We start from the raw sequence: 24952 nt of genomic DNA on the forward strand, positions 1-24952 counted from the left end.
AACCACTACACCCCTAATTAATTTAACACGTAAATTAGCTTATACATTATATTTAAAAACGAGGTATGAAAAACATTAAAAACAAAGCAGATTAATAACGCGTTTCTTTTTAAATAAATATGATTCAGCCCATCATTGAACACTCCTGGCTATCAAACATTTTTACATATTTGTCAAAATATTTATACACACAAAACGCATCTGTTTAATATCTTTAAAGTTGTACTTGTCTGCACATGTTCAGCGTATACAAAAAATATCAAATAATAAATTAGTGGGAACAAATATGGATAATATGTGGCCTATTTGTGTAATTATTTATTCACTTTATTTTTCACCTACAACAATGCAAAAATATATTATAAATGTTTTTAAGGTTATAATTCCTTCTTTCAGATAATACTTGCCAGTCAGTATAAAAATAACAAAAAACTAATTTATTTGTTTTTCTTTCTTGTTACTTAATACACAAAATCTGATAATATTTTATAAAATTATTATGTAAAACATTTATTTCCGTTTTAGATTGCGGCTTTTTAATCCCCTCAATTTTTTTAACCATTTACGCCTCTTTTACGTTTTTTTGTTGTTATTGTTTGTTTTCTTTTTTGGTTGGATGGATTTTTTGTTTATCATAAATGATTATATTTTTATATATCTTATATATCTCAATGCGGAAACGCTCCTGTAAGGTGAGTCACATGACCGTGTCCCCAACCGAAGCCAGTAAATATCAGGCTAGCTAGCAGTCTGTTAGCTACTCCCAGTTCCAGTAGACCAGACCATGTTTTTTCAGCTGTCATCTGCCAGTTGTCAGTCCAGCGTGTGTAGCCTGTTCGGTGGTGCTTTTCGTTAAGCGATGACCTCCCAGTAAGAGAGACTCCGTCCTTTAAAAAAAATCAGCTCTGTAGACTTGGCTGGCTTTACAGGTTAGCTTAGCGCTAGCAAGCTGCGTCCAGAGGAGGTGTCGTTGCTAGTGACTATGCAAGGAGAAACCACGACGATCCGAATCACGGAAAACGAAGGCAAGCTGGATGTATATCCCCAGAACAGGACCCCGAGCTCGGGGAGAGCGAGTGCCAAAAGCTGGCAGTACAGGTTAGTTTGTTCCGCTAGCAGCTAATTTAGTGTTGTCAGGAGCACTTCGTTGACCCGGACAGCACAACAACCTACTCTTTTTCAGTAGTGTTTAAGTGTGTATTTGGTTCTCAGGTATACAAGCTGAGTCAGAGGAATGCTCTGTGATTGAATTGTGTATTTACCTTGCTGTGTTTATGGGCGTGTGCTCACTGCCTGTATCATTTTATGAGTGTCTCCTTTTGCCCCATAATACCAGCGATCACATGGAGAATATTGATGGCTACCTGATGAAATATACCAACCTGGTGACAGGCTGGCAGTACAGGTGAGTTCTGACCCAACTTCATGTGACATAAGTCATCTCAATGAGCATTAAAGACCTTACAGTTTTATAGGGACAAAGTACCTTTGTGTGTGTGTTTATGTGTGTTTCTAACTTACCAAACAAAAATGTAAGGTGTGACTGTGATAAAAAGTCATATCATGGACAGCAGACTAAGCCAGTGTTGTTTGATTTCAGGTTCTTTGTCTTGAACAACGAGGCGGGCCTGCTTGAGTATTTTGTCAATGAGCAGTCACGGCCACAGAAGCCCCGTGGCATGCTCCCTTTGGCGGGGGCCGTCATTTCCCCGAGTGATGAGGACTCGCATACCTTCACTGTCAATGCCATCAGTGGGGAGCAGTACAAGCTCAGGGGTGAGGATCTGGCAGCCATGAGTGCTCTAAGTTAATTTGGCTTTAGCTGGTGCTTCTGTGCTCCTTCCTGAGCTCTCCACCTTTTATTGATGCCTCCATTCTACTTTTTCTTTTCTTTGTTTTAAAGCTCAGCCTTGCTCTCATTAACTTCCATCTTGTTCCTGCTGTATTGATCTGGATGTTTTTCCATTATCTGCTGCCGGTGATGCAGAAGCACACAGGAATCAATGCTGAGTATGATTACTGTAGAGTTACTGTAACAAGGTTGTGTTCTTCTTCTCCTGTGTGTGTGTGTGTGTGTGTGTGTGTGTGTGTCAGCCTCTGATGCCAAAGAGAGGCAGCACTGGGTCAGCAGGCTACAGATCTGCACGCAGCACCACACAGAGGCCATGGGGAAGGTAAGACTGACAGTGCCGAGTGTGTTTATACCTGAAAAGAGGCACATGACCATAATTTGTACCATGGTTGGTTTACACTGGATCATTCTTCTGTCAAGAATATATAGTTTTAAAAATTTATCTTTAAAAGAAGAAGCATAATTAAGATAAAAACAAAAAAGTCAAAAAAATCAGTTGAGGCAGGCTGCCTGTTACACTTTTGTTGGATATAATGACACAGTAGTTCAGTTCAATTCAATTTTGTTTGTGTAGCACCAAATAACCACAACAGTCACCTCAAGGCACTTTATATTGTAAGGTGAAGACTCCACGCTTTTCTTTCCAAGCTCCTTAGACTACGATGACCTGGAAGACTGAGAACCTTCACAGACGTAAAGACTCCACAATAATACAGAGAAAACCCCATATATCAGATGACTGCTTGTTAATAGAGGTATCCTATTAGCCAATCACATGACAGCTGCTCAATGCATTTAGACACATAGAGTATGGTCAGGATGGCCTGCTGAGGTTCAAACTGAGCATCAGCAAGAAGGTGATTTAAGTGATTTTGAATGTTGCTTGGTTTGTTGGTCTACTGATCTGCTGGGATTTTCCCATACAGCCAATTCCTGGGTTTACAGAGAATGATCAGAGAGAGAAAATATCCCGACTGCTTCAGGCTCATAGGAATACAATAGTAACTCAAAACAATCACTTGTTACAAGCAAGGTATGCAGAAGAGCATCTCACCAGCAGCAGAAGACCACATCTGGTTCTTGTCCTGTTGGCAACTGAGGTTGTGGTTCACGCATGTTTGCCAGAATTGAACAATAGAAGACTGGAAAAACATTGCCTGATCTGATGAGTCTCAATTTTTGCTGCAACATTTGGTTGCAGCAAAAATTATAACCACAGTGTACTCATCAACTCATGGCTGCTTTGAGAAGATTAACACACGATGTCACAAAGCTGACCTCATCTCAAACTGATTTCTTGAACATAACAATGAGTTCATTGCACTCATTATGTCTGTGGAAATATTCTTATCCTTGAAAGGATGAGTCAAAATCGCCATCAGATTTATGGCTCAGGTAATGGCCGATCTGTGTGTTTCTTACTAAATCTAACCGATTCTAAATTAGAAGGGTCGTGATCGCTGCATGCAGTTTGTAGACAGGCACACCACCTTTTTTCTGTAAGGAAACGCGTGAAAGCAGAGAGAGAAGTGACAATGTTGTAAGCCCACAGAAGCACCACTAAAGCAACAAGGAAAGAGAAGGAAGTCTGACTGGCATGAAATCGTGCTAAAGTTTGCTTCGTAAGCTCTTATCAGATAATGCGTCTGCAGCTGTGTGAGCAGTTTGTGCAGATATTTGTGTCTGCGAGCAGTGATGACTGTGCAGAAAACACATTTTCATAAGCTCAAAACTCGGTGTGCTTACAAAATAAAAGCTAAAGGCGTATGGCTGCCTTGATGCATGAAGCTTTGTACTTTACCTTCATGTCCAGGATCTTTATCTAGATTTGCATATTAGCATATTTGCAGATTAAAAAAAAAAAAAGTTTATAGTAAAAACCTGGAAAACTCATCCGATGTGAAATGTGCACTCCAGAGACAGCAGCTCATTCAGTCCTGTCTGTCTTTAAAGGCTTGTAAACCATGAACAGCTATGTTTTACTTCAAAGTCCATCTTTGACATCATTGTGAAAGTCAAAATCAGCATTTTTTTTTTCTGTGCTGATGAGCAGTGACACAATGCTCTTTCATTAGTCTTTTTTGGTTTTTGGAGCAGAAAACCCATGCTGCTGCACACCTTTAGGCTCTAAAGGCCCTTAAATGGCTGCTGATCTGTCAATAAATGTGCAGCAGTGAAACAGCCGGACAGTACTTTTGTATTAAAACTGTTAGGGTGTTGTAAAAACTTTCTCAGCTAAATCTATGACTCATGAGCGGATGTGACAGTTTCCTGTTTTCCTTTCACATGTGCCAAAGGAGGCAATCCAACAGAGTTAGAACAGTATCGGTGTTTATGTAAAGAAATATCAGCTTCCAGCCTGTTTGTAAGTGCAGCAAGCAGCAGTATTGATCTGGATATTGATCTCCAGATTGCTGTGCAGCCCGTGGCCCATTTTAATGGTCTGGAGATGGCCAAGTTTAGGAAAAATGAGCAAAGATGTGCAAAAATATAAGAAAAATGTTTTTAAGTGCTATAAACCACAGAGCCTGGGAGCCGGAACTGGCCTGGTAAAGACGGTGATCCAGGCCCAATGACAGCTTTGACAAATTAGAAGTTTGGACTTTTAAGTTTTTAAGTTGGTCATAGGGGTCATATGATTGTCTGTTTTCTTTTTTCTTTGTATTATTTCTTTGTGTCTTTACCTTACAGTATGACGCACCTTTAGGCAATTGTTGATTTGACTATATAAATAAAACTGAATCAAAGGTTCGGGCCAGTTTTGGAGATTCAAAAAAAGAAAAGAAAAAAAAAAAACCCAAAAGCATAACAGGATTTTTTCCCTTTTACTAAAATAAAATAAAAAGTGTTTTATAAAATAATATATTTTCAGCATGTTTTGTGCTGTTAGTCCGGCATTTAAAAAAAACAACTTTTTGTTTGTTTACGTACGCTTACAAATTGAGGAAACAGTATGGAGTTCAGGGGCCATGAAAAAGCCTGATAAATATCAGTAGTTTACACTGCTTATAAAATGTTTTTGAAAACTTTTATTTTGAAAAAACAATATGGTAGTGCAATACACCCCGTCTCATTTATAGCTAGAAACACTGCGCTGACCCATAAATGTAATGACTGTGCTGGTCTCCGTTCCTCAGAGTCAGCCTCCGTCAAAGTCCCGGAGTTACTCCACGGCGTCTCAGGGCAGCGGCAGCTCCCCGATGTCCATGCGCCGGCACAGCCAAAACCCCGCCTCTTTGTTTGGCTGGTCGCAGGTCAGAGGCTCGTCGGCCTACTCCAGTAAGCGGTCCCTGCTGCCCGACCACCTGATGGACGCAAGAGAGGTACACTTTGATCTGAAGAAGTCATAACTCACTGATTGGGGGGAACTTTTAGCCAAGACACAAACAGTGGGGGCTAAATCCCAAGGGACGCTAGTTGCGTGCTACATTTTATGATGATTAAAAAGACAGAAAGCAGTGCTGGCACTCACTACAATGTTTCATTAAAGTTTAAACTCGAGGCCAAGTACAAGCAAAAAGTACAAGAAACATTTAGTTCCTACAAGGCACGCAGCAGTGAATGTGAAATATTTAAGAGGCGCTTTAGAGCAGGACTTTAGCTCACTGAGATTTGTTTTGTCATGAGCTTTAGTAGTCTCTCTCTGAGCCAGTTTAATGCTGCAGATTGTCCACAAGGGGGCACTCATGTTTATTTAACTTGAGTGGGATACAGCAGGTTTTTGTTCTAATCAGCAAGGTGTAAATATGTTTTTCCCTTGAATTAATCAGAACGTGATAGTTAAACAAAGGCACTGAGTCAAAATTAGCAGAGCTGCCTGCACAGATAGTTAATCACGGTCCTGTGAGGCTTTGCCCTTAATAACCACGACATCCTTGTATTTCCAGATGATGAGCCAAGCCCAGGGTCAGCACAAAGACCTGATCCAGGGCATTGAGGGCCTGCCTGCGACTCCTGGCCTTTCCCCCCTGGACCAGGACCTGCTGATGCTCAAGGCCACTTCCATGGCCACCATGAACTGCCTCAATGAGTGCCTGCACATCCTCCACCTGCAGCAGGTGGCCCGACAGAGAAGCTCCTTAGGAGGTACGTGGAGGGATGTGGTGGGTTGTTGTTGTTACCTTTTGTGTTTGTCACAAAAGGTAACAACACGTAAGTTGAACTGTATATGTTAAAGTACCTGGATTACGTTAAGGGTGTGCTAATTAATGATGGTACACTAAAAGCTCAAACTGAGTTTAGTTCATCTGGACCCAGGCTGGCAGTCAGAGAGCTTTTGGCCAGCACGAGTTTCTACAAACAGAATACTTACAAAGGTGGGACGGCTTGTAAAATGATCTGCAAACCTCATAAACCTGCATTTTATTCATAGAACATAGAAACATTTTCTTTCTCAGTTTGCACATTTGACATGGTTTCTATTGATGTATTGTGTTCAGGCAGCATGGACACGCAACTTTATTTAGTTTAACTCATATAGCACTAAATTCCAACTTTGTCTCAAGGGGCTTTATTTTGTAGTGTAAAGACTCTACAATAGTACACAAACCCCCAACAATCATATGACCCCCTATAAGCAAGCCCTTGGTGACAATGGGAAGGAAACACACCTGTTCAACTTGAAGGAACCTCTGGCAAAACCAGGCTCAGGGAGGGTCAGTCATCTGCTGTGACTGGTTGAGGAGAAGGAAAAGGGACAAAAGCAAGAGGTTAATAAACTGCTAATAGGCAGTGCCATCACCGTGATGGCACTACACCGATGGTGAATGCCTGCATCTCATCGGTGTTGGTTTGTGTGCAGCCATTTCCCTCGTTCCCGGGTTTCAAAAATGACGGTTTTCATTCATTTTTGGCTTGTCTCAGCGTGCTTGGAACCCCAGCCGAGTAGATGCTAATATGTGGTCCTGCCACTTAATGTAAAACCCTAAAATCAAGTCAAGTAGATGCTTTACAAAAAACCCAGCCTTCTGTGACGAATAAAATGGCTCTAATATTTTTCTGGATGCCACTTTAGTGACTCGTTTTTCAGGGTTACTTCCATGACATAAAGTTTAACCACTGAGATGTTATTGAGCTGAGTAGAATGTTAGTCAAAAAAAGACCCAGTAATTGTAGTACTGGGGGGGGGAGGTTGTGCCACCTGTCAATTGTAGTTTTGACGTAATTTTGTGCTTTATGGTCAAAATCACCTGCTACTGTGGTACTGAGTCGTCCCAAACACTGTCCCTCTGCACCACCTTCATCTTATCCCTTTATTGACCAACCCTTTATATTTACCAGTAAAATTGACCATGGGCCTGCTGGCGGGATCAATAAAGGGTTAAATAAATTCTATATAAACTCAAGTTAAATTTTAAGTTCAGTAAATACATGATGTTTGGGAAGTGGGTGTTAAATATTTATGTCTCTACTGGGCACGCAATCCTAAGAACAAATCATAGTCTTGCTCATGCAGTGTCTGCACCCAATCTAGGCGGTTAGCTTGGCCGGACACTGGAATTATTCTGCATTATTGATGGGGTCACCTGTCCCCTTTCGTACCACCTGTCTCGCTGGTAATTGGATCTCAGATGGTTAAATATCCATCCGCAGCACCTCGAGGACAGCTCTGTTTTTAAGCTTCACATTAAAAATCATACAGTAAGGTGAAGGAGAGGAGACTCGCTGATCTTTTGTTAAAATGCCGGAAAACTCGTCCCACTTTTTCCACAGCGGATCTCGTTACTCGATGTATATTTCATCAGGGCGGACTCGCCACAGCAGCCAATCAGATTAAGTCTTCTGACGCACAAGGTGAATTTGAATTAGATCTGTCCTCTGCTATACGTACTTTTAAAGGGGGCGGAGGGGGGGGGGATGCCATACTGAGAGGGTTTAGCCAATCGTGGTGGGGGATGCTTCCAGAGTATCCTGATACCTGTCTCCACGGAGGAGTTGGGTTACACTCTTTTGGTCGACGGCAGCTCTCTGAGGACCAGAAGCTCTGCCTGGTCAGCTGCAAGGCGATTGCGGGGCGCCGTGCGGTAAATGGTGGGCCGAGCTTAGCGCTACCTGTGCATGTAGGGGGGCCTCGGTTGGGTGGGAGGGAGGGGTAGGACCATGAGTACCTCTGAACCTGCACCTGTGCACTCCCCGTCCACTGCAGGACCCACCATTGAGTGGCTGGAGCCCAAACTGCCCGACATCCTGAAGAATGGCAGCAGCTCTCTGGGCAGCTTCGCGACAGGTGAGGGCCCGCTGGAGGGGAACCGCTTGGAGCTCAGCAGCCCCGAGTCCTGCAACTTCTCCGGGGTAAGACCGGGAGAGGGGAGAGGTTATCTGTGTCATGCTTGTTGCAGTTTTCTGTTAATGCTCTGTGAGACTGCCTCGTTTTAAAATCAGTCATACAAAAAAACTTTAATTTCTTCCCTCCTCTCTCCTCACAGGAACAGGAAGACATAGATGCAGAGGATGAATTGGAGGACTCCTTTACGGACAAGGAGGAGGACCTGGGTGCCGTGGAGGAGGAACGGAGCGTCATTCTACACCTGCTGTCGCAGCTGAAGCTGGGGATGGACCTCACGCGGGTAGGTCAAGTTCCCATATCAGCAAAAACAATCCCTCTGAGACGCCAGCACGAACGGGTCTTTGATAAGGCTCGCTTGGCTGTAACAGAGGAGGATTTTCCCGGAGCGAGAGGAGTTTCTTGTATCAATAAACACAGAGTTCAAAGCACATTGCGTCACAGTGAGGCGTGAAATGCTGCCAAGATTCCCTTCTGATTGGTTTTGAATGCAATTTCACAGAATTCTGGTAAAGAATAAACCAAAATGAGGAGTTCACACCATGTTCTTCTGCAGCTAAATAAACCATTTTTTAACAGTGTACTGATACACAGTTAAAAGTATGTGGTAAGATTGTTCCACACGTATTTCAGCCTTGACTCAGCAACTGTTGCACAGAAACACTGCCTTTCACTTCTTAGGTTGTTTTTTTTTTTTTTTTTTCTTCAAATAAATCCTCCTGTGCTTTTCATGCATCATTATAAAAAAAACAAACCCTGCAAACTTTTCTAATGTAACACAAAAAGATCAACATCATTTACTGCAGTCATTGTGTCCTGATCAGTCCTTATGGTCCAGTAACGGTCAAAGACGCTGATACCAACCCGGCCTGGTGTACTGGTGCTTTGTAACTTAGCTGTTTAACAGAAAATAGAAAGAACTATGGCTTAACACTGACATGTTGGTTATTGCCTGCATCTGTTGTGAAAAAGTATCTACCACCTTCCTGATTTTTCTTTTTTTGCATATTTGACAGACTTGCATGTTTTAAATCAGACAAATTTTAATATTAGACAAAGATAATCTGAGTAAATACAAAATGTAGCTTTTAAATTCTTTAAATCATTTATTAAGGAACAAAAAAGTAACACAGACCTACCTGGTCCTATGTGGAAAAAGTTATATCCCTATAGTTTGGTCATTTTGCAGATCTAGTGACAAAACATTTGTCCCAGTGAAAAAGCAACATCCAGATGAACAATATTCCTTCCTGGGATGAGAACTGACTTTGACTGACTTTGTTTCTCAGCTGTTTCTTTAGATCGTGGCCTGATGTGTTGCTTTTTGAGATCTTTTCGCAATATTTTTGTGATTTTTGTGATATTGTATCGATACAGGGACAACAAATATTTATCTTGTTAAATAAATTAAAATACTCTTGGAATACTAGGAACAAAAGGGATCATCTCATGCACCATCATCCAGACATAATGTTAGCTAAGCAAACTAACACATTATCCAACATTGGGCGCACTTAGCTTGACAATTCAGATCAAGCTAATGGCTGAAAAGGACAAACTCCTTACATCCACCAAAGAGAGAAAATAATAATCAGCGGCTGCCTGGTGATTAAGTTGAATTTTTCACATTGTGCAATTGACTGTAGCTTGTGGTGATAATCAGTTGCCCAGAGCTTGAGGGTGTTGCACAGTCATGACCACGTTTGATCACAAAGTGATTGCGCAGGTCGCCTGCACCTTTGCAGTGTGACTTGGACCGACTGCAATCCCTCTGAGAGATTTCAAAGGTCTTTAAATAACTGCTGTCTGATTTTATAAATGCAGACAGATTGCCAACATTTCGCCATCAGTCTGAATGAGTCTTTGTCTTTGAGCACAACTCGAAGGGACTCGACTCAGCTGGCCTGTAGAACAGGAAGGCTGATCAATGAAAATGTAATTGTTAAATGTGAATTTCTGTCTATGCAGACAGCAACAGATATTTGTCACAGTTAAATGCTTATTAAATATCAGCCTGTGATGAGGCTGATATCTAGTAGCACAGTGCTGTATTCGAATTAAAGCCGCCCATGAAAGTAATTGAAGCTGTTTAAAAACCACATTTTGAGGCAGGATAAGGAGTCATGGTTGAAGTAAGCTCCTCATTCTTGGTAATTAGTTGTCAAGGACATGTGCTTAAACACCCTGACCCGAGGCTTACGCTGACACTCTTATCTTTCAGTGTCAGTTTGTTCCCGTAGTTCGATATCCTGCTCTTGAGTTTCTGATTTATCTCATGGGTCCGCTGGCTTACCTCAGCTGGAACTCTAGTAAACACCCCATGATCCGCAGGGTCACGTCCTGTCTACGTCTTTTCACTTCCTCATTGCACTATATTTTTCTGCCTAACCTGAGCTAATTTAGAAGCATCCTCAGACTCAGTTTGTTAATGCAGTATGTTCCAGAAGATGTGATTTAAAATCTCTTCTCTCGTCCATTTTACTTGTAGGTGGTCCTCCCCACCTTCATTCTCGAGAAGCGCTCTCTGCTGGAGATGTACGCAGACTTCATGTCCCATCCGGATCTCTTTGTGACCATCACAGATGGCAGCAGTCCGGAGGACCGCATGGTCCGGTTTGTGGAGTACTACCTCACCTCTTTCCACGAGGGCCGCAAAGGCGCCATTGCCAAAAAACCCTACAACCCCATCATTGGCGAGACCTTCCACTGCTCCTGGAAGGTGCCCAAGAGACCAGACGCCTCCAAGGAGCCTTCACAGGGAAGCCCCGACCCCACTGCTTCCAGCCAGGACTCCTACCAAGTGCGCTTTGTGGCGGAGCAGGTTTCCCATCATCCCCCTGTGTCTGGTTTCTACGCCGAATGCCAGGAGAGGCGGATGTGTGTGAACACACATGTGTGGACCAAGAGCAAGTTCATGGGCATGTCCATTGGGGTATCGATGGTGGGGGAAGGTAAGGCAGCACAATTTTTAAAAAACTGTGTTCTGCGAGGTTGGCAGCAGGAGTGGAAACACGAGCTGTTTTTACACATAGAGCACATGTAGGAGGCCCGCTCACCAGGTGTAGCTCCTCTACACTCTCATTCACACAGGCTTTGCTGAATAAAGAGAGAGTGTAGAGCATTTATTGTCTGATCTGACTTCTCCCCATTTTAATTCTCACCTGCACCTCGATTGGATGTCTAAAAAAGTTCAGGGGCGCGCTGCATTGGAAACATTAGATGTTTTCACACATGAACTCGAGACGGCGTCAGCAGAATCAGGTTGGCTTCTTATCTAAAGTTCTCACTTCTCACGTGTAGCAGAAAGCAAGAGATGGCCCGCCTCAGATGTGTTTTCACTGCTGGAAGTAATCTGTTTGGCTCAGGTGGAGCATGCTGAGTTCTGGCAAGTTACCTGCTCTCTTCTCACGTGCACAATATCATGATGTGTGCTGTGGAGCTGGCAAGTCGCTATCTCACCTCCTTCTGATGCACCAGAGCTCGAGGCCGCAGTGCCAAAAAAGCCTTTCCATACACAGCTGTAACTGACAATAGAAGTGAGGTGCCCCCAACTCCCTTACTCCTCAGTTTGGTTTTAGTTTTATCTTAAAGCCCTCTTATTACCAAAAGCAGAAGTGTAATTAATTTAGGACTAAATTCTGGTCTATCAGGTGTCATATTTGGTGTATATTCTCATTTGACTATTAATGCATTTCTTAATAAAAGTATTTCTCTCTTGTCCTTGTTAATAAAAATGTAGGACAGGACATGTTTGTACTTTACTGTGTAGGGCCTCAACCACAGAAGCATCTCTGTCATTTCCTCTGTCACCCAGTACAGACAAATAAGGGAAGTGTCGCGGTTGTGCGTCGGTATTGTGCAGAGTCTGTGCACAGCTTTGCAGACTGTCGTCTACATGCCGTTGCTGTTTACCGTCACCAGGTGGCAGCATCAAAATTAGGTGGTACAGCCGACCTGTGGGATCCAGCTGCTCTTGATGTTGTTTATCAGTCAACCAGCTGCTGAAAAGAACAAAGTTAAAACCATTTCCATCACCATTTGACCTAAACCTGCCGTCATCCTTGTTGGGCTGCAGGCTCCTTTTGACCATTTCTGCGGTAGGGCTGTTGCAATACTAACATTTCAGACTTGGTTGAGTATTTTCCTGGATATTTCTATCATTATTAATACCACAGGGTGGAAAAAGACAAAAGAAAGATTCGACTGTATTCTTATTTATTGTTGCTGCGTAATACATTACATAGTACACCCCTCATATCTCTTTGTTACAACTGGCAGAAACCTTGTAACTCTTGTTTCTGTATTTATTCTTCCAGGTTGTCTGTATTTGCTGGAGCACGATGAGGAGTACACCTTCACGCTGCCCTGCGCCTATGCTCGCTCCATCCTCACCGTTCCCTGGGTGGAACTTGGCGGCAAAGTCACCATCAACTGCGCCAAGTCGGGTTACTCGGCAGTCATTACTTTCCAGACTAAACCCTTTTATGGAGGCAAATTACACAAGTAAGTCTTAGTTTTTATATCCACAACAAGAAGTAAAAGAAATGTATTTAATGTGGTTGCAATGATTGTCATTATATCAATATATGTGGTTTGAATCGTATCAGATTATGAGCTTGTGTTCCTTTTTGCCCATTGGGATCCATTTTCAGAAAGTTATGTTGTTATGCTGATGATGCTCAATTTTATTTACCACCAAAGTGCAACAACTTCCAAGGAGTTACTGCTTCGTTTCTTGGAAAACAAAAAAGTTTAACTTCAAACTGAAAAGCAGAAAAAAAAACAGAGGTGACCTTATTTGGTCATTGAGACGATGCTTTCATTCATTCAATGAAATGTGCTCTCTAAATGAACCGAACTTGACTATGTGACCAGGTGAACTACTAGCAATACTATGACAGTATTCAATTTAATTCAGTTTTATTTATATAGCACCAAATCACAACAACAGTTCCCTCAAGGAGCTTTATGTTGTAAGGTAAGGATCCTACGGTAATACAAAGAAAACAGATAATCCTATAACCCCATGACCAAGCGTTTTGGCAACAGTGGGAAGGAAAAACTCCCTTTTAACATTTAGAAACCTCCAGCAGAACCAGACTGGGAGGGTCGGCCATCTGATGCAACTAGTTGGGGATGTTGGCAGTAAGACGAGTTTTTGATTGCCAGCTCTGCAGCTCTTTAAAATAAGTGTCCAAGATGGGCGTTCATATCTAAACAAATCCTCAAAATTGCATGTTTGTATTAATTCGGTCCTCCTACCACACGTTTAGGGTAACAGCAGAGGTGAAGCACAACTCCACCAATGCAGTGGTGTGCCGCGTACAGGGCGAGTGGAACGGCGTCTTGGAGTTCAGCTTCACTAACGGAGAGATGAGGGTGGTCGACGTCACCAGGCTGCCTGTGACGAAGAAGCACGTGCGGCCAGTAGAGAAGCAAGGACCGACTGAATCCAGGTCAGATGAAATTGAAGTTGAAGGAGCGAGCTTGCAGTGTATTTAATAGCGTTTGCTGAAACATTTCGATCCTTTGCAGGCGCCTGTGGCAGCACGTGACCGAGGCTTTACGGCAGAAAGACGTCGAGAAAGCCACTGAGCATAAGACAGTCCTCGAGGAGAGGCAGCGGACAGAAGAGAGGCACCGTGTCGAGACAGAAACCCCCTGGAGGACCCGATACTTTGACCGAGAGGTGAGCAGTGGTGATTTATTAGGTTTCTGCTGATACAGCAGCTGGTATTTACTGCATAGGAAGTCATATTGAATCATATAACTGCCACATTGAAGATCTTACAACTTATATACACAAAATATTTGAATTGCATGATTTAAAAAAAAAAAAAAAAACTTCTCAGAGGAGTTTCCACACATTAGTTTGATGCCCATTGTTTGGCAAAAATGTTGAAATCAAATACTTTGCAGCCTCAACTTAACAGTCTGGTGTTTTGTCTAACTTTATCAGGGTAAACAATTATGCTATCTCACTGCAGACGCTTCATTATCACTGATACGTGATGCCACACTGACTCTCGTCTCTCCTCCTGCAGGGTGAAGGTTGGGTTTATCACAAGCCACTTTGGAAAAACTCTACATTCAAATCCTAGTTTCTTCAGCCCCCTCCTATCTTGGATGTTGATATTGTAGATTCAGGAGTGTGTGTGTGTGTGTGTGTTTGTGAGTGTGCCGGAGTGTGTCTGCGTGCACACACGCATGTGGCCGTTGGTTATGAAATGACAAGCATGACCTGCACTGACGTACAGACGAATGCAACGCTGAGGGGGGAGAAGGACCGAGACGGCATGGCCGAAGGTGTTCTCGAATCTCTCACATGATGTTCAGGAAGAGTACAAGTTTTTGTACTGCAGATTAGTTTTTTTTGTTTTTTTTAATAATCTAATGTCAATGAAAACATATTCTTGTACAGGTAATGGTACTCTATTTACACAGCCTTAAGATGATCTGATGAATGATACTCTGTTTGGACTCGGATGATCTGCCTGGATATGGTTTCTTCTTCCTCTCCTCTTTTTAAACTGTGGTCTCACCTGAGGATAAAGGGACTTTTGGTGAATATCTTCTTTAAATAGGAAAGAAAATCCCCAAGTAACTGGAGAATACATCTCATAAAGCTGAATCTGTGTATTTGAGCTGATAAAACAGAAGTCATTCCCTCTGTCACTGGATGTATTTACTTACTCGTGGTGTTTTGATCTGAGCAGTACAGAAACATTTAGTGGATGCCTCCCAGAGTAATTATTAAACGGGGCAATTTCCCAGAGTATATACATAAAATAGCACATTGAGCAGTGCTTACAGAAATTTACGTACTTTAAAATGACAGATTTAAAGAAAAGTACTAAAAATTAAAAAAATAACTGCATCTGAATACTGAACACTGAATTCACTCACTGTTTACTGTAGACTGCACTGCGTTTAATGTGTTTACTCTCATTTTATACATTTAGTTATCTTGTCACTCTGAAGGAAAGGCCCCAGTCATATAGGCCTAGAGACAGGTTGGCAACCTGATGGCAACCACCAGTTGGTAGGTGGTGCTGGCAGTTGCAAAGAAGGTGCACTAGAACTGCTTTAGTTTCTAGCATGTTGCTTATAGTTTGCTTGGAAGACACCAACTTGTCTGCAAACACTTTGCAATGGCTCTCTGAGCAGTAGTGAAACTATGAAGAGTGCAAAACAAGCCTGCAATAGAGACCGCTCACCCTCAAGGTGGAAGTTGAGTCCTTTAAAACATGTTTTCAGTAATAAGGCGTACTTTTACTTTGAATTTGAACGGTGTCTATTTCCGGTTTGCATCACATTCTCAATTCGTAGTTTCACTCCTGCTCAGAGAGTAGTTGGGAGACTGTTTGGATAACACCCAAGGTTTCTTTGCGCCAACTACTCACGACCTTTCACCGAAGCAATAACAAAGAGGTTATTGGTGCAGCACCCTATATCGCTTTGCGATCAGTTTTACCTTTCAACTGCTGGGAACCACTCCCCAAGCAGTTTGGAAATATGCCCCCCTCCCCCAGTGACGAGAGGTTGCCTGGGGTTTCCAGGTGTGCGTAAGAAGTCTAAGATGACCTTGGTGGCATCACTATGACTCTATTAGGGTTTTGTTTTTTTTGTTTTTTTAAATCATAAAATTTAGTTAAAGCTCCCCTTTAAGCTGTAAGCAGATCTATCTTAGGGTTTGGTGATGGGTAAAATTCTCCAACAGTTCCAAATAGTTACCGTGTCCAGTAGTGGGTGCTGTGTTTGTGCAACCTTTGCTCAGTAATGCATTGTGCCACGAGGTTTCCTTAACATCAACCGTACATTTCCAGAGGGGTGTACAACAAAGCAAGTTCAACAACCTAAAAACACGTTCACAGATGATCTGTTGTACTAATCAACTTTGTTAACCTTCGAACGTTATTGGATTTCATGACTTAAACAATCTGATATATTGGTTAGTTTTTCTTGAGATTTCCCTAATGTTTGTTATGTATGATTGTTTATTAGCCGTTACTAAGGGCATTGCAGTTCAAAAATAATCTTGTTTTATTGTCACAAGTAATGGATTACTCTGTTACAGTCTGCTTGGATCAGTTGGTTATTGTTTGTGGCTTCCAACACGTTGCCAGCGGGAAGTTGCAGAGTGCCCTCTGGTGGACACAACATCAACCCCTGGCAAGGCTGAAGGGTGTTTCTCTCATTTCTTTCTTCCCTACTGTATCACGGTTTCATTTTAACAGTTATTAATGGCAACAGATTAGCACATCGCTGACATTAGCTAATAGCTGAGATGAGCCAATAGCTAAGATTAGCGCTGCTCTGAAAATAACCTGCTCCACACCAGGTTGTTTGGCATAAGTTGCCATGGTGATTTATCCAGTTTGAAACCCCCCCCCCGCACACACACACCTTTGTGATGCTGAAGACTTTGACTTTAGGCTAAACTTAGCTTGTTATCCTTTCATCTTGCTTCATAGTACACCCCTCAGGTCTGTACAGCAGAAGGAGGCACCACCTTGTGGCACTATTCAGCAATTGCACTTTACAAGCTAAATAATTCTCAAGAAGACAGACCACTAAAAGAACAAAACTTGCACATTGACACTCCCCATTGTAAGTGCTTAGTAGTGCATTCGTGAGCAACTATGATGCAGAGTTTTAGGTAAGTAGGTCAGACCAAAAAACAGTGTTTTAAAAGAGCTAAATGAGCACGTAACCAGCCAACATGTACACTGAATTTAACGCCAAGTTTAGTCAGTGTACGCCCTTGTTGATGATCACTATAAATTCCTTTAGAAACACAAAAAGTTTCCTTTCAAAGCTTCAGCTCTCAATTTAATGCTGAATGCTGTTAATATTGATGTGGGTTTTGTTTTTGTTTGTTTTTTTTGACAAGTTCACGTTGCTGGAACAGCATGTTGTAGACTGAAAATTAGCAAATTTTATTAAATAATTAAATGATTCAGTCGCAGGTGAATGCTTCTTAAAAGGACAAAAAAAAATGCTATGCCACTCTTCATGTCTTTTGCCTTTTTTCTTTGTGGTTTTGCAGTGTTTGGAAAAGTCCTGCAGCATGATTGCAAACTCACTTAAATTTCCTAATGTCTGTTGTGAAAGCTTTTAACCAAATTTGCTTCTTTTTGTAATGTAAATAAATATTTTCTTTAAATGTGTGTCCATCCCCGAGCTTGCCCTTCTTATTTCTGGAGTCACTTTGAGTACTTCATGTTCAATCAGTGTTTGTTTTCCTCTTTGATTCCACTCTACCGTGCTGTGACGTATACATGATATCCTGTATGTATCGCCTCCCTGCTAAAGCAACACGTTCTGAGAGCAGAAAGCCACCCTGCCATTGATAAGCTACCCCCTTCAAATCTCGGTGCCTTATGTAAACTCTTCATGTGCGTGTGCCGTCCAGCAAGGAGCACGGCACTCATCACCTACTTATCTGACCGATGCAATGATGTATGTATTGTTAACGTGTGTTTGATTTTTTTCTTTTTTGTTTCTTTTTTTAAATCAATGCTTGACGTCGAGACTTCGACTGAGCACTTTTACTAACGGTTTTGACATCCTCCTAGTTTTTGGATTCTGCTGGTTGTCTTGCAGGTCTCTGAAATGCACTGAAGGAAACCTGGTATGGGAAAAAATGGATGTGTGAGATAATCTAATAAATGGTGTATCACTTGTATGCTGTGTCTGGTTCCTCTACTCATCAGCATTATTATTTATGTGAAAAAGGCTGATTTTAAGACATATTGGAAGCTACACCTGCACAACTCCAGAGTAGTTTCCCTTTTAACAAATGACCAGTACTATGCTGTGAAATCAAGTCTAGGAACTCATCAGCTTAGCCTTTGGCTTGGAGTTTCAACTCTACTCAGGACATCAACTTAAAGGGAGCTCTATTACACTCATGTCCAGCTCCATTGTTGGACTGAGTGGCTTTGCATGATTAACTGTTCAAAAATAATCCATATTTATCACATTCATGGCCTTTATGCAGCCCGTCAGTTGATCCTGCCTGAAACGAGCTGTTCTTTCTCCCTTTAAGCCAACTGTTTTGTGATTGGCTGCCCCTCATAAGCAGAAGGTTTGATAGCACATGGGTGGAGCTTCTGTACCCACAGCCAGAGCTGTGAGCCTGGTATGACCATATCTTCTGTCATTAATCATATATTTTCTAAATCTGTGCCATCACAGTAGTTAAAAAATCTGAGGTTTTGATTACACTGACACTGACCTCATTATTTGAAACTCTCGCTATGTTAAATATAACATCCACCATTATAACTGTACATATATGCACTCCTGTGAAAAGCTAACTCCACCCTCTCTGCTTCCATAGATGGTGAGTAGCTGAACAAATGCACTTGATTAACTGATTGTCAGCCAGCATGAGCACCTCTGTAAAAGCAGTCTTTCCAGTAGTGAACGTCCCAGTAAATTCACCCCAAAGTCAGACCATGTTCAGAGAAACTACAAAACTTCCAAGAGCTACAGCTGAGACTCTACAGGCCTCAGTTAGCGTGTTAAAGTTCAATGCAGCGTAATTAGAAAACGATTGATTAATTGAACAAGTATGGCTTATTTGGAAGAGTTGTCAGAAGACAGACTCTAAAAAGATAAATGTTATATTTTAGTTTGCTGATATTGCCCTGCTGCCCACGGGGTTCTAGGTCTTAACACTCGCTTGCTCAGACTTTGACTAAAGCCCATTTTGGCAGGATATTGTGTAGAATCTATGACGACGCTAGCCCTGAGTGAAAGAGAGACAGCTGACCTTGAACTCAGGCACAAGAAGTCAGGTATTTCAATAAAATACACAGTCCCCCACAAGGAAACCCACTGTTTCCTTGTGGGGGACCTTGCTTCTTGCTGACGCAGTGTGTATCAAGTCATCAGGGTTCTTATCGAAGCATAAAGTTTTTTGTTTCTCAAATAGCAACTGTGTTGCACAAATGAGAGCCAGAGGATGGTGAAACACGCGAGTCATACATGAGGACGAGGCAACTCAGCAGAAGAATGCCAAGGACACTTGAGAGATATGCCGGTAATAAAAGACTTTTACAAAAAGTTCACAGTGTGAAGTGTGTGGCAGACTAACAAAACAACTTCAGAGTTTAGTTGCACATTTTTCCCCACAGTTTGCAGTAAACAAATATTATTTAAGGGGATTCTGTTATTCTTCTTTTTAATCTCTGTTGTTTTGGTCTTGAATTAACTCGAGCCGCTTTGTGTGAAAACTTGGATTTTTGACTCACTCAGAAGTAACTCGAAGTTTTGAGTTGTGTAACTAAATTGATGATAACTCAAATTGTCAACTGTCAACCCTCTGAAAGTTTTTCGTATTTATTTATTTACTGTAAGTGCTGGAAACAAGCATTCATAGCTTTAGGTATGGTTCACAGTTTAAAATAATCCTCATTTATCTTATTCTGGGCCTTCATTCTCTATAACAAGCAGTTTAATCCTCTTCCTTCAAGCTCATCTTCTTCTGATTGGCTGCCCTTCCCAAGCTTTGTTGTTCCTGCTGGCATCTTTGGCACTGGTGCAAAATCTTCATGATTTTCAGTCTTTGAAATCTTTTGCTTCTTACCTCTGTTTGTTCTCAGTGGTTCTCAACGAGTTTCTTTATAACTATGTATATCCATCTCCTGCTTTGTGAAGATCAACAATTCCTGTTCTCAAGTCTAAACTGATTTCTTTTGTTTTTAACATGATGCTTTGAGCAGTCATAGCTTAAACCCTTGCTGAAGTTTTCATACTGTGAAGATAATCCTTACAAGCTTAGAGCATTACAAAGCACATCCTTGGACAGCAGTGGTGCAGATGTGTGTACGCGGGGTGTGTGTGTGTGTGTGTGTGTGTGTGTGTGGGTGGTTGGGATGGGGGGGTCTGATACAGTCTGATACAGCTACACAGTGTGAAGAAGGTCATCAGTCTGACCCTCCCTGTGGTGAGCAGCGAGCTTCCTTTACTCTCCTCTCCCTGCGTCTCACTCAGGGCCTCCGTCACGGCTGAAGAGCAGCTTCTATTGCTTCTATAACCACCAGGAAAAGTCTCAGCAGCTCCAACTTATCATTATTATCATTTTAATTCACGATGGCTCTCCATATATCTGGTCTAATAACGATGGCCATCTTTTATTTGTTGGTGCTGGGGATTGGGATCTGGGCTTTTTTGAAAGCTAAGAAGATGGAGAAAAATTCAGCTGGTGGACAGGTGGAAGTTTCTTTTTTGGTTAATCGGAGGGTCACCTTGGCAGTGGGCGTCTTGGCAGTGTGTGATCAGTAATTTGGTGCTAACTTCAAACACATTTTGCTTTGTTTTTTTTTAATGAAACAATATCTGTTTGCTTTTATAAAAGTAGTAACTTGTACCATGAATGTGAGACTTGTGTGTGCTCTGTCTTGTATGATTGGCTGCAGCTACTTGGGTTGGAGGTGCCTTTGTCATTGGAGTTGCAGAGACTGTTTATGACCCCACAAAGGGGCTAATCTGGGCTCTCATTCCTCTACAAATATCAGTTTCATTCATCATCGGTAAGAACCTCTTACAGAGGAGTATTTACCTCCAAAAATATGCCTAAAATGGGCTATTTTCTTCAAAATAAGATCCACTCATACAGGATATGTCCTTATCTTCTATCATTACTTAAGATTTTTTTCTTAACTGTCCCCTTCTTTTAAAGGCAAATTTTGAATACCTTGACATTCCTCAGCGATCACTAAACTCTTAACCACAAGAATCGAACATAACCTGAAATCTAATTTCTGCACTGCTTTGATTGTTGTCTCTTTTGCTAAAGGTGGTCTGTTCTTCGCAAAGCCGATGCGGGATAAAAATTACATCACCATGATGGATCCCTTTCAGAGGAAGTATGGGACAACACTGACCGGGCTTCTCGCCATCATCCCTTTCATAAGTGAAGTCATGTGGGTTCCTGTCACGCTGATTTCCTTGGGTAATATAAACACACAAACACTTCCTTTCAGAAGTGTTGCCTAAAGGTGCTTTTTGTAGTTACCCTGCAGAATTTAGCCAAACATTTTCACAACCAGGGGGCAGCATTTTACCAGTTACCTCTAAACTTCATATTTTAAATACGGTTATATCCTCATAAGGATTTGCCCACTTAAAGAGCGTATTCACCAGTAACACTGGCTCGCCTGCAACATCTAGTGGTCCAAACTGGTATTACACAAACTACAGCATTCAACTTTAGTTGCCGTCTCTTCAATACAACACACAGGTGTTCTGGTTTTTTTTAAACTCTTATTTTGTTATTTTTTGGAAGGTTTTAAAATTTCTAATTGCCTGTATTTGCCATGAGTATCTTTAAATATTTATAATGGTCAACATGATTTTCAGAGGTATCGATTATGTGTGTTTTTCTCCCAACAGGAGTCACACTTTCCGTCTTTTCCGATCTGCCCTTAAGTCTCTGCATCTGGATCTCTGCTGCGGTGGGCATCGTCTACACAGTTCTTGGAGGTCTCTATTCAGTTGCTTTTACTGATGTCATCCAGTTATCACTGGTGTTTTGTAGCTTGGTGAGTTTAATGTGACAACACATAAACAAGACTGCTTTTCCAACACGCCAGAGGTAAAAGTTATCTCTCGCAAGAAAGAGTGCACGTTACAGTTGAAGCAGATTCGTTTCTCAAAAGCTTTACTCTGTTTTTTTTTTTCCAGTGGTTGTGTGCTCCCTTCGTTCTGGCGAGTGATGTCTACACTGACCTCCGTCAAACGGCTTTCAACCACACATTTCAGGCGCCCTGGCTCGGCCGCCTTGAGCCTGATGACGTGTGGATATGGATCGATAATTTTCTCGCAATGGTGAGATGACATAACAGTAACATGTTTCTAATGATTTAATAAGATCTGAAGTCCTTGAAACCTTATATTAAAACAAAAACATTGTATATAAAAGATTATATCAAATAAAGTTGATATGTTGCTAATAAACAAATTGAACAAAAAGGCTGAAAAAAATAAGAGGTACAATAAAAAAGAAACAGCGGGAGGAACATTAGGTTAACTGGCAAGAGGTAAGTAATGTGATTGGGTATAAAAAAAGTCTCGTTAGGCAGAGTTTCTCAGAAGTAAAGATGGGCAGAGGTTCACCAATTTCCAAAAACCTGTCTACAGATTTCAGAACAATTTCAGAAAAATTTTACTCACGTAAAATTATGAAAACTTTAAATCTCTCCTCATTTACAGTGCATAATATCATCAAAGGAATCAGAAAATTTGGAGGAATCTCTGTGCGCAAGGACAAAGCTGAAAATCAATTCTTGCCCTCAGGCATTTTGAGACATCTACATCATGAGTGTGATTTTCTTTTAAACTCTTGGCCCTGTATATGTTTTTATTTGTTAAAAACAAACTGTGAGCAATAAGTTCTTATGCTGGTAATTACTAAAACACAAGAAAATCTCTCGGTTTTAAAAAAAGTATCTTAAAAAAAATGAACATAGTAGATTGTGGGCTTGCTCTTTGTTTTCAGAGTGTTGGAAATTTGGCGTTTCAGGACTTCTATCAGAGAACACTCTCCTCCAGCTCCACGGCCACGGCCAGAATGATTTGTTTCATAGCGGCAGGTGTGGTCATTGTTCTGGGAATTCCACCTGTGCTGATCGGAGCTGTTGCAGCATCAACAGGTACACCTGACGTCTTCTTTCTTCCGGATAAACCCTTTAGTTGTCCCCACAGCGGCTCATCCGCCTCCATTTCACCCTTTTCCCTCTGCACATCATTTACTAAAAAAAATTCAAACACTAACTACACATAAAACTTAACTAATATTCTTTTTACTCATCCAAACAGTTTTCATAGATTTTATTTTGAATTTATATTTTATCTGGCAAAAAGGGGCTTCCATACACGATGAGCCTTCAGCAGAATGATTCAGATGATCCAGAGATCAGAAAGAAGCAGGAGGACTCATATTTCAGTAACTTTAAACATTATAATGTTTCCTCTTATGCTTCAGACTGGAACCTGACCTCTTATGGCTCACCTTCACCCTATGAGCGAGGAGAGGCTGCCATGGCGTTGCCCATTATCCTTTTGCATCTTACCCCCACCGCTGTTTTCGTTGTCGGCATGGGAGCCATCGCCGGCGCTGCCATGTCATCCACTGACTCGTGCCTGCTGGCGGCAACCTCCATCTTCACCACCAACATCTACACCCTCGTTAGGCATCAGGTAGGAACAAAGTCGGTCAGAATGCGGAGTTCTTAAAAGTTTGTGTTGATATTTTGGGAAAAATGAGCTTTGGTGTTCTGTTTAGGTATCAGAGAAAGAGCTGCAGTGGGTGATCCGCCTCTCCATAGTGGTCGTAGGGACTGTAGGAACCTCACTCACCTACCTGGACAGCAGAACGTTGGCCTTCTGGATCCTCAGCTCTGACTTGACCTACACCGTCATGCTCCCCCAGCTGATCTGCATCCTCTTCGTCGGATCATCCAATGCCTACGGGGCTGTGGCAGGTTACGTTGTTGCCTTTGTGATGAGAGTGCTGTGTGGCGAGCCGGTGTTCAACCTTCCCGCCATCCTGCGTTTCCCTGGCTGCTCTCTGGAGGATGGTGTTTATGTGCAGCGCTGGCCTTTCAAGACCACTTGCATGCTGTCCTCTCTGGTCACCATCCTGGTATTTTCTTATGCGACATCGCTCTTGTTCAACAAGGGGATCCTCCCAGAGAGGTGGGACCTGTTCAGGGTGAAGACTCAAGAAGAAACAGCACCAGCAGATGGCGCCAGACTCGGTGAAAATGATAAACATGCATCTGAACTGATGTTGGACACAAGATGCTAAGTTTATCTTTTTTTCCTACATTTTCAAGTCTTCAGCACTTCTGCTATATTAAATGATGCACATTGGTAATGGCAATGCTGATTTCTGGATTACTTTTGTTGTTATGCAAAATAAAACGAACAAATGCCTTTTACTTAACAGCTAGTTCAACATTATGTTTACAATTACCTTGAGTCAGAAAACAATTAATCCCCACCAAGCTGCTTAGAGCACATTTTACATGTTTTTTTTTAAAATCATTATTTAAGAGAAATATCTGCTCTGCTGTAACAGCAGCATATTTGTGTATATCACTATTTGTGTGGGTAACTCCGTATAACAACCACTGCTAATAATGAACTGATTGTTAGTTAAACTTGAGTAAATAGCTATTTTACTGTTGACATTTCAATAATAAATATGTCGTACTAATCAGTGGGCATGTTATACTTTAAATCTGTTTATGTCATTAAGTTGTGCAATATAAAATTCCATACTGTGAAAAAGTTTGCCCCCTCTCTGATTTCTCATTTTTTGCACATTTCTCACACTTATGCTATAAATTTTAATATCAGAGAGAGGTTAACCAAGTAAATTCAAAGTGCACTTTTTAAATGATTGCATTTGTTAAGGGAAAAATACAATGACCCTGAGAGGTTAAACACACTGGAACTTAAAAAAAACAACAACAGTAAACCACAATAGAAGTAGAAAAAACTCAGCAAAAGTCGAATAAAACACGAAGGAAGTAGAAAAATAGAAGAAAATATCACAAAACGTAATGGATGTGTTTTTGGGGACACAATAATGTGACGGACCAGCTACGGAAGTGACAGAAACCAAAAACAAGTGTAGGCTTACAGTGACACAGGCTTAGAAGAAGCAGAGGATTCATTGATGTTGTGAGGAATAAAAAGATGAACATAAAGTGTTTTAAACATATGATTAATATAATAGTGTCAGTACGTTTTCCATTAGCTGTTCATTGTTAGCTCGTCTGTCACGTTATTTTCTCCCC

General features: G+C 41.6%; 2 protein-coding genes across 2 annotated transcripts; both read left to right on the forward strand.

Annotated features, from left to right (window-relative positions):
- The first annotated feature begins 689 nt into the window (after nucleotides 1-689).
- LOC102313415 (oxysterol binding protein-like 11) lies at nucleotides 690-17823 on the forward strand. The gene is made up of 13 exons (XM_005920173.2): nucleotides 690-1098; nucleotides 1337-1405; nucleotides 1601-1776; nucleotides 2095-2174; nucleotides 4990-5175; nucleotides 5740-5938; nucleotides 7998-8143; nucleotides 8278-8418; nucleotides 10624-11086; nucleotides 12452-12638; nucleotides 13409-13591; nucleotides 13671-13824; nucleotides 14180-17823. Exons 1-13 carry the CDS (start codon nucleotides 983-985, stop codon nucleotides 14234-14236), a joined length of 2157 nt encoding a protein of 718 aa, XP_005920235.1. The 5' UTR covers nucleotides 690-982; the 3' UTR covers nucleotides 14237-17823.
- A 2265-nt stretch (nucleotides 17824-20088) lies between these two features.
- Nucleotides 20089-24466, forward strand: LOC102313926 (high-affinity choline transporter 1). Its single transcript, XM_042219830.1, has 7 exons — nucleotides 20089-20677; nucleotides 20944-21099; nucleotides 21540-21688; nucleotides 21831-21974; nucleotides 22645-22798; nucleotides 23131-23345; nucleotides 23431-24466. The coding sequence occupies exons 2-7, from the start codon at nucleotides 20967-20969 to the stop codon at nucleotides 23953-23955; spliced, it is 1320 nt and encodes a 439-aa protein (XP_042075764.1). The 5' UTR covers nucleotides 20089-20677; nucleotides 20944-20966; the 3' UTR covers nucleotides 23956-24466.
- Nucleotides 24467-24952: the final 486 nt, after the last annotated feature.

Source organism: Haplochromis burtoni, unplaced genomic scaffold (genome assembly GCF_018398535.1).
Source record: "Haplochromis burtoni strain Fernald_Lab_line unplaced genomic scaffold, NCSU_Asbu1 Contig_38, whole genome shotgun sequence".
Lineage (NCBI taxonomy): Eukaryota > Metazoa > Chordata > Actinopteri > Cichliformes > Cichlidae > Haplochromis > Haplochromis burtoni.